The sequence below is a fragment of the Sprattus sprattus genome (genome assembly GCF_963457725.1).
Source record: "Sprattus sprattus genome assembly, chromosome: 13".
Taxonomy (NCBI): domain Eukaryota; kingdom Metazoa; phylum Chordata; class Actinopteri; order Clupeiformes; family Clupeidae; genus Sprattus; species Sprattus sprattus.
The window spans coordinates 10179780-10198007 of record NC_137911.1 but is presented as its reverse complement, the minus strand read 5'-3'; the positions used below and the strand labels follow the sequence as shown (position 1 = coordinate 10198007).

The following is an 18228-nucleotide window of genomic DNA, read 5'->3' as shown; positions in this document are numbered from 1 at the left end:
TTCATTATATCATTAATGCAGAAACTGAAAAACTGCTTCATGTTTTCTGAAGTGTGTGTACTCTCATGTGTGCATCACTGGTCAAGATGGAAGCCTCACCAACATGCTGTCAGCACTGGTCAAGGACAATTATAATTAAGCCATGCACATATAAGCCTCTGGATTATCAACCACGCTTTCAAATTTAGATGGAGATGTGATTAAAAAACACAGGCAGACACTTACACAAACAAGTCTCTCCAAAAAACTGGGACGCTTCCTGGCAGACTTAAAAATATCATAATAGCATAATGCCTTAGGACCCAGCTGTCAGTGTAGTTGGAAGCCAAGGTACCACTGGGTATTGGCCTCTGAAGTGGAACAACTGTCAATGTGATCATCTTAATCCTAAAAGAAAATTATACAAAGGTACCAGGGATACACTATCGTAAACTGAATCTTGTTTATAATTCTTTGATGACATGTATAATTTCAGTAAATGTTAGGGCTGCTGAAGGTGCAGGGGGTGTAGCATGTGAATCCTGTAGCATAAGGGGTCTGTGATCAACAGGTAGGCCTATTATCCCCTCATGAAACTCTGGTCTGAGAGTGCTCTGTAACAGCACACTTCATTATTCTGCAGATTTTGGATGTCTTCAAGGGACATGCACCAGTTCAACCCAAAACGAAAATGTCGCTTCCAAAGATGTTGAAAGTGCAGATGAGCTACAAGACTCAACCAATTTGGGGGGTGAGGGAGAACATGTTCAAGAAGATGTCAAACACACCCCCATTCAAGATGAAAGCGTCTCTTTGGAGGATTCCTCTGTTCTTAAGGACACTGCAGTATCTGACCATACTCCAACTGTGCAGGACCAGTATGAATTTCGAAATGGTAGGCACTGCCTTTTGTCATTTAAGAATCTAGAGTGAGAAAATCTCTACACATACTGAAATGGCTAGTTTTGCAGGTTTTGTATAGGCCTAATAGTACTTATTAAATAATAGGGCCTATAAGGCTATTTAAAATTTACAATAAATATGAAAAGTTTTGCTTTTCCAATGCACACATATTATAAACAGCTCCACATGTGCCCTTTCTTTTTGATAGGTGAGACAACAAAGTCAGATAGGCTCACAGAGGGAGCATACAAGTCTGTTACCTCCACTGATATGGATGCCGGGCAGACTGCCGACCGTCTGAAATGGTTTTTGAATCAGGTAGGCCTAAATTATATGGCAGAGCCTTGGTTATGCAGTATGGTGAGTCTATTTGTATTTCTGAGCTCAGCTTAGTTGTATTATTTTTTTTTAACGACTGGCTCTTTAAGACATCTGAAGGCTACAGTGTAGCCGTGTTTTTTTTCTCTTCTGACATGTCATCTCTTGTGACTCCCAACTGGAGAGAGTAGGCAGTCGGCAAAAAAAAAAAAACTGCTCTACGGGATTTAAATGTAACAGATCGTAGTCAACAATGTTCCACATAAAATAGGAAAGCAGAAATTAAGTGAATTACTGAGTTGAAACATGGATATTGAAGACGTTCAGCAGGTGAGTTAAAGTTTGCTCTGACTGAAAGCCGTACCTTAAGCTATCCACTGGTCGGACAGCTTAGTTTCGTGTGATTCGTAGCCTAGCCTACTAACTAAGCAGTAGACTTTTTAATTAAAAGTTCGACTGCCGTGAACTGAAATATAGCCTATTCAAACAACGGGATAGGTAGACTTTCTGGTCTGTTCAAATTAATGGACGGCAACTTTCATTTGATCGGCTTCAGTCTAAAACTTTTATCAGCGTAATAACGACACATTGAAAAACAAACAAGCTTAAAAAGGTATTCACTTATTTTTAACGTCCTCTCAAAATCTGGAAGAGGTTTTTTTTTTTAAACGAAGACGAAAGGTTACACGTAAACACAATATCACTTTAAAGTGTGTAGTCCAACACACAGTCGCCAGAGAATATCTGCTGTGGCACTCTATAATTGGTGACGTTTAGGATATACCATATTGAAAGGGGAGGTATGTGATGTATCAGGTCACACGAATTCAATTGCATATCAGAGTACCACACTGGACTAGAAGACGCTGTATTATACAGTAGTAAATACAAAGAACAGCTTTAGTATTATCAACCATTTTGGAGGGTTGTATAAAGATATCAAACCATGATGAAAGTCCGCACCCCCCGTATTCTTTTTTTACATTAGAACGGTCCCTATCTAAGTGCACTTGCCTTCAACGGCGATATCATGGGAAGAATGACAACAGATGGATAGATGAAATTGTATAGTCCCTCAAAAAGTAAACAAGTATTAAGCTGACTGGTCAGTCGGCGAAATGGCTGAAGAAATAAACATTAACAAGGTCGCTACTGAGGCAACCGACGTAAAAGGGGCAGCCAGCATTTACTACACGCTTGCAGTGGAGAAAGTGAAGGATGTGAGTGTCTATGCAATACCAACGTTAGCCAGGGCAGCTAGCTAACCTGAAAATAACCGCTAACCCCGCTTTATTAAGTTTAATAATTTACTCACTCTGTTTACATTTACCCCATGTATATTCCTCTTCATATTTATGTAATTATTATTGTTATCCGGCCTGTTACGAGCTGTTAATAACAAAGTTGAATCAAAACAGCTGCTCTGCTCATGCTAGCAGTATCTTCATTGCGAGCTAGCTAACGGTCAATAAGTGTCTGATCCTAAGAATAATGAAGCCTGTCGTTGATTTTTCTACCTTCTTCTGTAAATGACACGAACATTGTCGTGCATTTCGGCAGGATTTCAGAACGTAGCGTGTGATTTAGCTCTTGATTTCTATGAGATCTCTTCGTAAAAGATGAGGCTTGACCACTACTGACATTGCATTGGGATATACACAATGAAATAAGAAAGTCTGCAATCCCATGTATTTCCTGCATGTTTTCATTCTAATGTAAAGACTCTGTAATCGTATTGTTTGCCTTTTAAGGTTGTGTCATCACTCCCTGATGACCTTAAGCCTGGCCCTGACCTGTATGGGATGCCATGGGAGGCAGTCATTTTCACTGCTCTACTGGGTCTGGGCATCATGCTTCTCTTCAGTTGTCGCTTGTACCTCTCTGTAAGTAAACAGATCAACATATCTGGTTTCACTGTTTCTTGTGGGCACTTTTATTTCACCAGTTTGACATAACACTGTATGCAGTTGCCACACTCTTGTTTTGAACCTAAGTATCACCACTGTTCTTCTGTTATTGCAGGTGAAAAGCAGACTCTATGCACGTGAGTGAACGTACCCAGGAGCAATTGATCGAATATCCTCTGAACAAATGAAACGTAGTCTCAATTACTATTAAAACATTCCTTGCTCTTATTAAGCATCCTACCCATTTTTGTTGTTTGCAGGTAGAGAGAGGATATTGGGTCAAAAAGTAGCAGAGATGTTAGAAGAAAAATGTAAAGTCCTTGAACAATTGAGCGAGACAAAAAAAAAGGTAATTTACAACACACAATCACACATCATACAATACAATACTGTATGTGGTTTTGCAAGGCTTTCGTGGAAAGGTTGACCATAGCAGAAAGAACCATAGTATGTACTCTTGAGACACTCATAGTTAAGTAGCACCTGTAATAATAATTGAAAAATGGCTTTGTTAAAAAAGAAACAGTTGACGGCCTTCACTTCATATATTTACCAAGGGTGTCAGCTGAAGTGTTGAAATATCCTTGTCCATCCACTTTGGCAAGTTAGGGTTTGATCTGTTTGTTTAATGGGCAGACACTCAATTGTGACAAGTACATGTTTTCCCACCACAGCATGAGAAAATGCAAGCCATCCTACAAAACGGGGGACTTTTAGCTGACATAGAAGAAAATCAAAAACTTGAGGTAAGAAATGGGTGAATGATCAGCTTTGCTAAATATATTGTAAGGACTTGAGCTCATATGACAATGAAGGGTTTCAGATTCAGTCATGCAGAGTTTTTATTTTCTATCTTATGCCATGCATTTTATGTATTATATTTTTACAAATGTAATAATTATTATTATCATAATTTTTTTTTATGTTTTTTTTTTGCACTGAATCTGAGTTTTAATGTTTCTTTGATGTCTATTTTTATGTGCATGTAATTTCTTTGTGCACGTAATGTATTTGCTGTAAAACACTTTGAGCTGTATTCTTTTGCATGAAAGGTGCTATATAAATAAAGTTTTATTATTATTATTATTTATGCACTTTTTACAGTGCTGCCTACAATGGCTTACGATCTAGATGTAACATCTAAACAGACACACTTCACCACTTGGGTAGCTACATCAGTATGACTACACCAAGGGTGAAAACAATAAGACAAAACAACAAGAATGAACACAATAGAATGCATTACATCTGCTACAACAACAACAACAACAACAACAACAAAACATAAGAACGTTCAGCAAAGCATGCTGGGTAACTCAGCACAGTCTCTGCATTGCGTTGCTAGTGACTCGCTACTGTGCAGCTCAGTCGCTACAATAGTAATTAAAGCAGTGTTTGTCTTTTGACTCCATGTTTTCTCCTGTCATTGCACCTTGTTGTAGAGTATGTCTCGAGAGCTGCAAGAGTCAAACGCCCAGATGCAACAAGACGTAGAAAGGCTAACCGATAACCTGAACACACAAAGATCAAAGCGAATGCAGGAGGAGCAACAGGTAGACTACTTCCATTCACGTCAAGTGATGACACGTGATGCAAATCAGTACATACATTGAGAGGTCATATGAGTTCATTTAGTGTTGCTTTCATATTACTTTTACTTGTTTCATTCATTTGAAAAAATGTTGTATGCTCCAGCTTGGAGATTTGCAGGCAACATTGAAGAACTTAGAAGGAGACGCCACAGATTTTAAATCCCAGATTGATCAGGTAGGTGTGCATCAGGAAAAGATCATAGTAAATAAAGCAGTGACATTTTTGACACCCTGTTTGACCTTACCTCACTGACTGTATTGACTGATACTGTTATTCTTCTGCTTCTGCATCATCATGGGCAACTGATATTTAATAAATCTGTTTCTATCTAGGCCACAACAACATTGAAAATTCACAACATGAACTCTGAAAGACTTGAGAAAAAACTCCAGGCATCTAGAGAGGAGAATGTGATGCTCAAGGAGAGTACAGATCAGGTACAGCACGTGTGCAGCAATTTCACAAGATTTGTGTGCATCCTTGTGGCGGTTTTTGACAGACGAACTCTTTAAACAGTTCCAATCATCAAGAACAAGGAATGAGGTTACTGTCAACCTTTTAATTATATGTAGCTGTGTTGTACCATGGCACCACTTCACTTCTGATTGTATCCATTATTTATTTACACTGTGGCTGTGGCTTGTTTGATGGATAACTGTTTATTTAACCGTTATTGACCTTATGACTAATATTGTAATACATGGCTAGTATTCAGTGTTACCACACACACATACATTTGGAACACCTGCTTTGGTCTCACATGTGCATATGTACCTATTGCCCAATTTGCCACCCCCTGATAGCTTTTTTCACCTTGTACATTGAGGAAACACTCATGTTAATGTACTACTACCATGATCACACTGTAGCTGTCCAAGGAAGCAGAGGGTTGGGGTGAGCGTCTGGCTGAACTGGAAGAAGAGATGAAGATGTGTGAGAGCTCCTATCTCCGTATGCAGGAGGACTGTGCCAACAAAGACGAGCGTATCAAGGTACCATACCGTTATTAGACAAACCTTAATTACTCCATAATATCCAGACCAGAATCATTTTTGTTCAATGATTATTGTCTTTATTTTTCTCTTTATCTTTTTGTCCCACCTTTTCTGTCACCCTCTTTCTCTCTCTCCTTTTTTTTCTTTCTTGCTCTCTTTCAGTCACTTACAGAGGTTTTGCTGAAGATGAAGGACTGGGACTCAGACCTGGAGGATGAGGCTAATGGTGATGGCGGCCCCACATCCATTGGAAGAGAGAACGGTGATGAAACAGGTACAGCTTTGTGTTATGTCTATGAAAACAGGAAACATGCCTTAAAAGTTTGCAGCGCTTTGGCATACGTGTTGTTCAAAGTTTCCTGTTGGTTCACTGCAAGAATCTGGGAGACCAAGAACTAATTTCTCACCTTGTCAACCTAGACTATGAATCTGTATTGTATGTAAAAGTCAGCATGCCTTACAGATAATATGTGTATTATGTAAGCTTATGGCAGTGTGGTTCTGATACTTAAGAAAAACTTAGCATAGCACATGTGTCTCCAGAAAAGGAGAAGTAGCATTGCCTCCTTTAACTCCTTTAAGACTTTGGAAGAGATAGGCATTTTTTGGTGGAATTGTAGCACACCCTAGTGGCCACATGACATGACTGCCCCACAAGGAATGGTAATGACGGACAGGTACAAAATAGACTCTCTTTCTGTTAGGTGTCCTTGTGAGTGCTATGGATTCATATGGATTGGCTTACATTGATATATTTTTATATTGCCTTTATGAGTTTAACTTCCTCTGACTCAAATTTTGTGAATTTAGGATTCTTAAAAAACTAAGGAAGGAATGTTTTTGAGTATTGAAATTTAAAATGTAAAAAATCCAACGTGGTGGAATAAGCAGTAACATTTAATTTCAGTCAAATGTGATGTTAAGTGAAAAGTTAAAAGTCTCAGAAAGTAAACAGATGCTTTATCCATTTTAAGTGCACTGGTTTAAACAAACATCATATTGATACTGTGACATTAAATATGATTGGTCCTGTTGCAGATAACCATCGGCAGCAGAAAGTACAGAAGCTCATCTATGCTGCCAAGGTACCTTTATCTTTATTGATGTGTGTGTGCGCCTTTAATGTCATGTTGACAAAACAGGTCCTCACAACATAAACTAAGTATGCCATTTTTATCTTATCCACAGTTGAGTGCAGACCTGAGGTCTCTAGAGGAGGATAAGAATAGAGTGGTTGCCAAGCTCTCTGATGAAATTAAGGCCAAGGAAGATCTCCAAGGTAGGAGCAAAAGACAAGGCTCCTATGCATCATAACTGTTTTTTTTTGAAGCCCCAACTAATGTTTTTAATTTCTTAGTGAAAAGGTTTCAAAGAGTGCTAGCAATAGCTGAAAATAGCCTTAAATAATGTCGCTACTCCTTGGGGAACGTGAATAGACTGCTACCTGGTACTCCCCTGTCAGACTGTGTGTCCCTCTCACTTTAGCTGTACTGTCCATATTCTCTCCTCATTTAGTCATGGCATTGTTTGATATGATGTGCTGCCTATATGTTATTAGCATTCTCCCTGTCCCATAATGACAGACTGCACCTGAATCACCAGACAAACACAGTCGTGGACCGTGACCTTGGTATAGTTAGTGTCCATGTGATGTGTTCGTTTTTCAATGCGATGGGCCTAGGTAGCTACTAGCTACCATCCTTTGCTCATTGGCGCGGTGTGTTTTCTGTGGTTGTTTGCCCTTGGTGTGACCCTGGTCCTGGCCCTGTGCTGGCAGAGGGCATCGAGCAACTGGAGCGGCAGAAGGAGCAGCTGGTGGCAGAGAGCTCCACGTTCACCATCGAGTGCCAGAAACTCCAGCAGAAGCTCGCCATCATGACGGAGATGTACCATGAGAACGAGCTCAAGTTGCACAGGTGAGGCAGAGCGAGGCTCGCCCTCACAGGTCAGGTCTCAGGGGACCATGACATGGGGTGAAGGGTTGGCAAGCCTCCTCATCGACCCAGAGGTTAATCGTCACCTTCTGGATGAATTTTTAGTGATACCAGAGAAAAGGTTTTAATCTTGCAGTTCTGTGGTCTGTGTTATTTTTCTCATGTTATTCTAAAACTGGATTGAGAAGGTGGAAGAGTGGGAGTGCCTATCTATTTTGTGAGGTTTTGGTTTATATTCAGATGAAAAAGTAAAGGATTGTGAGAAAGTGCTGTGATTCAGACTTCAGTTATCAAGCTAAATCCATGATGCACTCTGCCTTTCAGGATGCTGACTGTTGAGGAAAGAGAACGTCTGCAGAAGGAGGAGAAGCTCAACAAAGCTGATATGAAAATCTCCCTTGCAGCTGAGGAGCTGAGCAACTACAGGTGAGACCATGAGCAGAACAAACATGAAAGGAAATGTATTTAGTTTTAAATTAAAGAATTTAGCATTTTATAGTTTTAGATTTTAAATGACTAAATATTTTGGTTGTTTGATTTGTCAGACGGGATTCTCACCAAGATATAATCTGGCAAGATACTAATATTAATTTCAACATCACTGTAGATTATTTCAAACAGTTCCACCGAAACACCATCAAACGGTGGTGTTTGAATTCCAGTTAGCATACTAGTAAATGGGACAAAATACATGTACTATGCGGCTCATATGCGTTTCATTTTCATGTCTCTCAATGTTTGGAAATATCTGTGTTCTGATATTGACCGTGCCTTTCTTCTACTTAGGGTTCGAGCTGAGGAACTGGCGGAGGAACTGGAGAGGACGAACCAGGCTTACAAAAACCAGGTGGGTAAACCGGAGACGGTACCCTGCTCTCTGTCTGTTTCTCTCCATCTCTTCGTCTCCTTCTCTTAGTGTGGAAAAGGTTCTGCTTCTGAATCCTCTCTGGTCCTTTTTTTTTTTTTGTTACAGATTGCATCACATGAAAAGAAGGCTCATGACAATTGGGTGAGTTACTTCTGCCCAACATAATATTTTCCCCTAAACCCTTCTCGATGTATGAGTTTTGTGCATGAAACAGGATTTCCCTTGCCCTCTGAATGTCAACGTTGTCAAAGCAACATGTAGAACTATGAACGCATGGAACAGCATTTGTCAGTTTTTGTACTGCTTGGGAACTGGACTCATGACTCCCGTTGATGAACATGGCAAGGAGTTAACAATTCGTCTGTATTACAGCTGGCTGCTCGTGGTGCTGACCGAGACCTGGGAGACATCAAGAGAGAAAATGCTCACCTCAGACAGAAGTAGGCGCTACCTCTCTGTGTGTTGGTGTTGGTGTGTGTGTATTTGTTGGAGAGAGAGAGGGAGTGTGTGTGTCTGTGTGTGTGTCATTATGTTCTTCTTATGTTCTGAGGGTGAGGGGTTAAGTAAACAGTTGGGTATACCAGAAAGGGAGGTATCTCAAACTCAATTTCAGAAAGGGAGGTATCTCAAACTTGGACTGAGTTACCATGGTAACTGACTCTGTGGACCTAACTTGCTTGCTGGCAGGTTCTCTTTAACAAACTCCTCCCTCCTGCTGAGCAGTTGTTGGACATGGGGTATCGTTTCCACGTTAACCTGTTGATGTTAAAGCCAAATTAATTTGCACAGCCTCACATAACAGCACAAACAATGAGTTTTGCAACACAAAGGAACAGAAATACTTAATTAATAATGTTCTGAAGACATGGGGGACCAGCTTCACGGAGGTCTGAGGCTGTATTGCCTTTTAGTTATTTATTTATTTATTTTTCTGAAAATGTGCTCACTCTTGGGCCATAGCACGTACCAGAGCTTCTAACACCAGTGGGGTAAAATAGGACAACCTTGTTTTCCAGCCAGTTGCCATGGTGACTCATAGTATTAGCTCCGTTGATGATGGCTTTTTATAGTTGTCGGGCACACGCTTAACTCCGAGTGAGAGAGCTGAATGGACAAACTCGAGCGAGGGTCAGGGTTCACCACTCAGAGTTCAGGCATACACTCAGAGTTTATTAAACCTGCTTTCCCGAATACCCCCCCAGATGTTCTAATGTAGCGTTTTCACATTAGGTTGACAGACTATCAGTTTAAGCTAGAAGTCCTGGAGAAGGACCCATATGCGCTGGATGCTCCTGGTCGACCATTATTCAGAGGTGAGTGCAAAGGAAGTCTGTTTTCCATGTGGTTCAAAGCATTGGCTGCAATGGGGTTTTGTCACAGTTCCATTGAACTATGTTAAGGTAGTTCATGAAAGGTTGTTAGGAGTGTAAGACATATTTTCTCCTAAGTTCATTAAAGCTCTTGAGCAACACTTGTAACTTTTTCCCGTGTTCTAGTCAGGCCGTTTACAGAGTTCCTAATGCACCACCAGGAGAGAGGATGGTAGATTTCTAGCCCCTCACAGGAACTAGACCATCTCAAGACTTGCAGCCCTGCAACTGGGGGCATGACACTAGTCACGTCTGTGGTTTGGGGTCTCTTTTTTTTCTCAGTAGTGACAGGTGTCCTTGTCAATAGATTACAGTACATCTTTCGCCGAAAAGCTTAATATATAAACACGGTTAATATACGTCAGCAATCTAGGGAACAGAAACTGCTGATTACTTATTACGTAGGAGAAAACGTACGGCCAGACTGCAGAGTAGAAGAGTGACATGCACAGCAAACTGCCAGTGTTTTGTGATTGTCAGTGTCATAGGGTCATGAAGCTCTCTCACGGTCATTTAGTAGATAGTCATGTCTACCCAACATCATTTGTAGGTACCTGTTGGCCTGATTGGAATTAATGGAATATCACAAGATTATCACTGAGAATTTGAGTTTGTGGACTTAATTATCTATAATGATGACACAGGAAGGACTAAAAGTAATGAATGTACTGTGCACCCTATCTATACGTTGTGAATATCATATGGATGAATGTTGACACTGACCTCTGCCCACAGGTGAGAGATCACCATACGGCCCCTCTCCTCTGGGTCGTCCTGCCTCTGAGACAAGAGCCTTCCTTTCACCTCCCACCCTGATGGACGGGCCACCGCGACTCTCGCCTCAGTTTCCCATGGGCCCCGGCGGCAGAGGTGACCTCATCACATTCCTCTGCCCCCCCCTAATACCCCCTCCACCCCCCTGTGCTGAAACTGTAAACCTAGGGGGAGTGTGAGCTTACTGTACGTGGCCAGCATTACGTGACTCGCCATTTGAACATGTTATTTTTACAGCATCATGTGCATCGTGTAGCTAGCCAGGCGATGCCTTGCATGGATCATATGTGGGCACCTCTACCGCACAGCAGCAAACTCATTGCACTCAGGAGAGGACAAATTCAGGTTCATTAAAAGTATCCTCATGTGCGTTTTGTTGTCTGTTTATCATAGTCCATACTTACATAGTTCGTAATGAAGTAAAGATAGATGACACAAAAGACTAGAGTGCACATTTTATTCACTGAACCTGAACTTTCTCTCCCCGATCATTTCTAGTCAAACGTTAGGTCTTCTTGCTTAGCCAGTGTCATTAGCATTGTTCCTGCAATGCTTAGGCACTGTCATTAGCTGGTAGCATTAGCCTGTAGCGTTGTTCATGCAGATGTTTCATGTCTCATGGTCTCATTGGCATTGCACTGCTTGTCTCTCTCTCTCTCTCTCTCCCCCACGTTTCTCTTCTTTCTAACACTGTCATCAACTGCTCTGTCCCACTGCTTGGCTCTGGATCTCCCTTGCTCCCCCTGTTTCTCACCAATCTTTTCACTTTTCTCTCTCTTTTGCTCTACCTTTCTACTCCTTGGTCTTTTTCCTCTCTGTTTCGTTTTGTTTTCTCTTCCCGTTCCCCCCCACCCACCCAACTATCTCTGCTATCTCTTCCTCTATCTTTCTCACGGTGAAAACTCCGCTACCTGTTTTACTCCCTTCTTCTTTGCCATCTTTCTTTTATTGCTTCCCACTTTGCGTTCTTTTCTCTCCTCTTCTCTCGGTGAAAACGCTTTGGTTTATTTCCGCTACCTTTTTTCTACCCTTCCGCTATCTTTTTTTATTGCTTCCCACTTTGCCTCCTCTCCTCTCCTCTCCTCTCCTTTCCTCTCCTCTCTTCTCTTCTCTTCTCTTCTCTTCTCTTCTCTTCTCTTCTCTTCTCTTCTCTTCTCTTCTCCTCTCTCTTCTCTTCTTTTCTCTTCTCCTCTCTCTCTTTTCCCCAATTCTCACTCTGGCTGTCTCATGCTCAGTGTCCCGCAACCTGGTGGAGCCCCCTGGTGCTGGGGGGGACTTTGAGCGCAGTGGCGGCCCCCACTCAGACAGTGGCTCACTCTCCCCCTCCTGGGAGCGCAGGGGCCCCCCGGGCCATCTTCCTCCACCAGGTACAGTCATGGCCTGAGGCCCGGTCCCTATGGCAGCCTACGATAGCAGCCTCCTCTCCAGCCATCCAGCCAAATAATGAACACTGAGGACGTGAAGAGATTTAAAGAACCTCTTCTTCTGCCAAACAGTTCTGTCTGTCCCCTCTGTCTTTCCCTACGAAAGTTGTATGTACCTTAAAAAATGTACAGTATACAATCAAAGCACCCGATAACACCTCTGTGTAAAATCACTTATATTCCTGATTTGAACTGAATGAACTGATTTCAAAATTGCATCACCTTACAGTAATTGCATTCTATTTAGCTTTTTATTCTATAATTGCATACCGTCCCCTTTTCTCTCTCTTAAGAACATTGTCACGTGTCCTTCCTATGAACTCTACTTCATTTGTGATTTTCACTGAAAGTGTTCAAATCATTAACAGTGAACCGCTGGGAAAGCATTTTTTCCTCTCCCCACCCCATTTTCAGAATGTGTGTGAGCGAGTGTGAGTAAGTGTGCACGTGTGACGTTTGTGTTTTGGGGGCTTTATCTCTAAGGTAACACAAGGTCACACGGTGAGGGTGAATAAAAAAAAAGCGGGTGGGGGGAGGCGTGTGAGGGATAAAAGTCCTGACTCAGCTGGCTATGCCGGTGGTGAGGAGCCGGGGCCGGACTCGCTCATTCCAGACTTTTCCGTCCTTTGGCCTCTGAGAGGCCCTTTTGTGCTCTGTGCCCCCTGCTGCCACACAAAGCCCAGGCAGGCTCACGGGAGCCGTGCTCAGCCTCTCAGCCGCAGGGTTTATCCCCCACCAGCAACCCACCCACGCCAGCTGGGCAAAGTCCACCAGCGTGGTGCTGTGAGAAATGTAGTAACACAAGTAGCATTGACACACACTGCATCATTGCATCATCCCCTGCTTGTGTGTGTGTGTGTGTGTGTGTGTGTGTGTGTGTGTGTGTGTGTGTGTGTGTGTGTGTAAAAGCAGCATTCTCATCAACTTCAGAAATATGTATGCTACAGCATGAAGACACATTTTGTCAAATCAAAGCTTGCCAAATCAAAGACTTGACTAATCAAAGATTGCCTGAGTGCCATGTGAAATGGATACTAAATCTTTGAATCTCACTGTAACATTCTGGCCTCTCTCTCTCTATCTCTATCTCTGTCTCTGAAAGGCCACCCGTATCCGGAGCCTGGACCCCTGTTCAGGAGACCCCCACCAGGGGCCTTCCCCATGGGCCCTCCCCCTCCCAGGCCCCCCTTCCTTCCCGAGGGAGCTTCTCACAGCTTCGGTTCGGACCTCCACCCCTCCGACAGGCCCGGTAAGACCTCTTCTTTTTCAGGAGCAGTCCCTCGCACGTGTCCACAGCAGGCATGCTTTTGTTTGGGTAGTGCAGGAAGGAGGGGTTATTGTACGGTCACCATGTGCTGCCCGCAGTAGTAGAATGAAAACAAAACAAGTACTTGCATAGCTAGAATGCTCTTAAAACACTAACCTTATGAGTGTGCAGTCTTTTCTGAATGCTCTCAAAACACTAACCTTATTAGTGTGCAGTCTTTTCTGAATGCTCTCAAAACACTAACCTTCTAAGTGTGCAGTCTTTTTACTGAATGCTCTCAAAACACTAACCTTATAAGTGTGCAGTCTTTTTACTGAATGCTCTCAAAACACTAACCTTATAAATGTGCAGTCTTTTCTGAACGCTCCCAAAACATTAACCTTTGAGTGTGCAGTATTTTCTTTGTTGAGAGTATTTTGCTGCATACCTTATACTTTGCCTTAGGTTACACACACAGACTGTGGATTGTGTACTGTGGGGGTCATGAAATATCCTGTAGTGTTATGTAATGTCTTGTCTTGCTATAAACAGTACATGTCATTTAAGCTGCATAAATAACTATAGGCCCACTTGGCTTACCTCCTACTTAAAATGTCATTTGTTTATTCGTGTGAAGCCTGTGCAAGTGAGAACAAGTCTGTTTTCATTATGAGAGGGGAAATAACTCAGTGGGCACACCGTCCTTAATGGACTCATCAACTTTGACCCCATGCCTTTAGCCGAATGCACAGACTCTGCTGTGACACAGGTCAGGTAATGACAGCTGCTTTGAGCTCACGGCAGCAAGTGAATCTCTGCTCTATATATGTGTGTGTGTGCGTGTGTGTGTGTGTGTGGGTGCACTCTCTTGCCACACCATCGCTCATGAGATTTTGATCAGTGCCTTGAAATGAGAATAGCCAAACCCCACACCCCACCCTGCACGGGGCAGTGAACTTACTTGACGGAATGCTGCTGTGAATGCGCCAGCAGCGCCAGGGCTTGTTTTGACAGAGCTGGTTTAATAGCATTACCCGAAGCATGAATGAGTTCTCTTTCTCCCCCACTCACCACCACCCACCCACCTCCTGATACTCAAGAATTGAATTAAAAAGCAATGTGAGAGAGAGTGACACAGAGAGAGAGAGAGAGAGAAAAAGAGAACATTCACTGGGCTAGGCCAACATCTTAACAAGTGCCCTTTGGTTTTTCTGCAGACTCATCATTTGTTGGGAACACCTCGGGTATCAGTGAAGCTGAGAGACGAGATGTGAGTGTTTTGTTAAAAATGTGTTTTTTTGTTAAATAATTTAATAAACCACAGGAATTTATACTGTGTGAAATTCACACGCAGAGATACCAAGTTACACAAAATAAGTTGTGTAAGTTTAGGATCCATTGCATTTCATGTGCTGTTTATGTGCATGGAGTCTGTTTCAGTGTGGTTGTTTACAGGCGAGTATCATGTCTGCCCCTGGAGATATGAGAATGCCCCCTGATGCCGACATGAGGATGGGGCCGCCTGGAATGGGCCCTCCACCTCCACACCTGGACCCCAGAGACCCCCACTTTCAGCGCAGGGGCCCATACGGACCTCCAGACTTCTTTCCCCCACGAGGACCTGGCGGTTTACCCATGGGAAGTACGTAAATAGCAATTCAGTCTCAATGCAACACTTCAGTCAGGTGTTTTAGTGGTTTTGAAGCAGTACAAGAACTAAAAAAAAAGAGGAAGCTATTCATTTTTGTTTAGTGCAAAACTGTCTGCAGGTCTGTCTGTAATAAAACCCATGGAGCAGGATGCAAACAATGCTAAGATCTCTGGTATAACTCCTAGGGAGCGGACATACTGAAATAATTACTATTTTGTTTGGATAAAGCATCTGATGACTATGTAAAGAACCGCCATGTAAGGGAAGGGCTCGAAGGGGTAATGCTACCAAAACAAAATGCATCCATTCTAGAGGCAGGTATAAGTGGTATATAATTTTTACCAAACCATGTAACACTTCTTACACTTCCACCCCATCCCTTTGTTTTTCAGTGCGAGGCCCTCCTCCGGGCATGTTCCCCAGATACCCCCTTCCGCCTCACATGGGCTACCCTCCGGTGAGACCCCCACTAGACAGCTTCCCTCCAGGCCACCACGGCCCCCCACCCAGGCCCTCACCACCTGGCAGCGAGCAGCCCCCAGACCAGACTCCATCCCCCCAGGATGCCATCTGAGCCACCCAGGGCATATCCCCCCCACCCCAGGCCCCTGTGCCGGTGTCAGCCTCTTCTCTTCTCCTCCCAGCCAACTGCAATACGAGTGGACTATCATGAGAACAAATGGATGATCAGTGTTCGGGGTGTGCGGTGATTATTTGTCCATGGAAAAGGAGAAGAGGAAGGTGTTTTATTGAAGGCTGGAGCCTCTCTCTCTCTGTCTTTCTCTCAAACCCCCTCCTTTATACCCTCTTCCTGTGTCTCCTCTGCCCTGTGTTCCACTTCCTGTTATTTATCTGCTCAGGGGCTGCTTCCTGTATAAGCCACAGTTGTCATGTGATCACATTTTTTCTTTTCCTTTCTCCCCTGCCCACTGAAAAAAAGAAAACCTCTTAGTTGTTGACTGTCTGTGGAAATTCCACAGACAGGCCAAAGAAAATAATGACTAGTGGTATGTCTTGTTCCTCGTATAGTTGACAAACACACTCTAACTCCATTTAAAAGTAAGTATACCCTTTTCATAACAGCATAGGGGTTTGTGAATGTGAACCTAAAAAAACTTGAGAATGGAGAATGATGCCTGCGAGAGACTGCCTTTTGTGAGGAAATCAGATGCTGGATAACATGTTTTTAGGTGCCCAGTGTTGTGTTTGTAGTGTCAAATGCTTTATAACTGAACCGTATAGAAGAAATGAGGTTCACGTATTTTTGACATGTATATACAGAAATTGTAATGATATTGTGAATAAGAGATTGTAAATACACAAGACCTAATCATTATCTTGTTTTAACACACAGTAACATTTAAGTCCTGAGGCCATCTAGGAATTTTGTGTATTTATAGTAACCTAAATTAAAACATTGTATGCCTTAAAAATGCAAAATTGTGGCGATGCAGTTGCCAATATATAAGCATTTGAGGTGTGTGACTATTGCCTTTTGGAATATTGGCATTGGTGAGACTAATAAAAGTTGACTTCATTGTTAAACCTGACCTCGCGGTCATTAATTTATCTTAGTGTCACAGCCTGAATGATACATTATTTTATTTATTTTTTACAGCCGATAATTTTTTTTAAATCACACACATTTAATTTTTAGATTCAGACACCAACATTCCAAAATGTGGCTGGTTTGCCATTCAAATGTGGATATCCATAAAAAGATTTTTTTGCATCCACAACTTTTACCCATAAAAATGTTCTAGTTATACACTGGAAACGATGTTAAATTCCTCATGCTATTGGTTGGGTCTTCCCACAACTGCCAAACCTCTCACTGTCACATGCAAGTAATCATACCGAACAACCTATCCTAAGTATTATAACAACGGTGCACTTCAACCATCATACCGATGAAAACAACAAAGCATGTGTTTATGAGCATTTCATTGGGGTTGTCAAGTTGGCACCTTCCCTTCAGGATGGCTCAATATTTGGTGTTCCAGACCCACCCCCCTCCATACTCAAGATGGGTTAGGACATGTCAATACCAGGGACAGCAACAGATACACCTCAAGATACACCCGGGATAGATTTCACCAGCATGTGTCACTGTCTGAACAATATACTGCCTATTAGCAGCAGTTTACAGTGCTACACATAGATTAAAAAAAGGTCTAATTTGGCTATATCTATGATTTCCTAACGTCCTCTGCAGTGTATTCAAATACAAGACTCAAAACAGTGTCACAATGTTTTTTGCCACTGTAAAAGACATGACCAACCACCAATACCTTGAAAGAAAAAATGACATTAACACAGGAATATTTTTAATGCTTTTATTTCACCGATTAAAAGAAAATGCATTCATTCAACATTGATTCAAAAATCAACATTCGGCTGGTTTGCCCAATATGTGTCAGGTTTTTTTTATCGTAGGTTTTTCTCCTTCGTTATTGTGGAACAACAGATCACTTCTCCAATCAATGAAATCTCTCCACACCTGGCATTTTCACACCTGTGCCGGTGAATTGGTTTTTCCCCATTTGCAGATGTACATATAAAATCCAATGCTATGTGCTCACTGGAGACAAAAAAGACAGCACACACCTGCCCTAATATTAAACATTTAAGATGGTAAAACCATTTTTGCAAAACAACAACGCTTATAAACTTCTTGTCATGTTCATAAATAGAACCCGGACAGATGTAGCATAGAGGTGTAGATGTATATAAACATACATTGATATATATATATATATATATATATATATATATATATATATATATATATATACATATACATATACATGCACACACACCTTCTTATGCACTGTAAAGTTTCCTTACGTAATTTTTTTCTTCAAACTTCCTCACCCCGAAAAGTTTATAAGGTAGCAGCCAGGTCTCAGCACTGCTAGTGCACCCACGGTTGGCCACTGCTTTATTGCAAACTGTCCTGATTTTAAACAAATGCACAACATTCGTACCTCTTAGAACTGGGGCCGGCTGGCCGGTCTCATGGAGACCATGTCTGTACCCACGGTCGCCCTTGAAACGGAGTTGGCTTCCGAAGAATCAAGATCTTAAAATAATAATAATAATAGCAATAATAATAAGGCCAAGTATCACTGCAGTAAGTTACTTCCATTTATGAGTGACAGTCAAAACAAAACCAAAAAAGAAAAAAAAGAAAAGAAGAAGAAGAAGAGTTAAGAGCCACTGAATTATATGCATTCCACTTGCATAGTTATTGACTTTGCTGTACA

The 18228-nt window shown here is 42.0% G+C and overlaps 1 protein-coding gene across 3 annotated transcripts; it reads left to right on the top strand.

The window, feature by feature from the left end:
• Window positions 1-1413: 1413 nt before the first annotated feature.
• mia2 (MIA SH3 domain ER export factor 2) lies at window positions 1414-15906 on the top strand. Of its 3 annotated transcripts, none has more exons than XM_080850707.1 (24): window positions 1414-1530; window positions 2952-3083; window positions 3223-3244; window positions 3368-3456; window positions 3782-3853; window positions 4550-4660; window positions 4803-4874; window positions 5033-5137; window positions 5570-5692; window positions 5858-5969; window positions 6734-6780; window positions 6884-6974; window positions 7473-7611; window positions 7954-8055; window positions 8416-8476; window positions 8603-8638; window positions 8870-8937; window positions 9728-9810; window positions 10603-10737; window positions 11877-12008; window positions 13168-13314; window positions 14529-14581; window positions 14767-14953; window positions 15355-15906. In XM_080850707.1, the coding sequence occupies exons 1-24, from the start codon at window positions 1507-1509 to the stop codon at window positions 15534-15536; spliced, it is 2325 nt and encodes a 774-aa protein (XP_080706833.1). In that variant the 5' UTR covers window positions 1414-1506; the 3' UTR covers window positions 15537-15906. The 3 variants fall into 3 exon arrangements, with proteins under 3 accessions (XP_080706833.1, XP_080706832.1, XP_080706834.1); XM_080850706.1 differs by lacking the exon at window positions 1414-1530 and adding an exon at window positions 2248-2420; XM_080850708.1 differs by lacking the exons at window positions 1414-1530; window positions 11877-12008 and adding an exon at window positions 2248-2420.
• Window positions 15907-18228: the final 2322 nt, after the last annotated feature.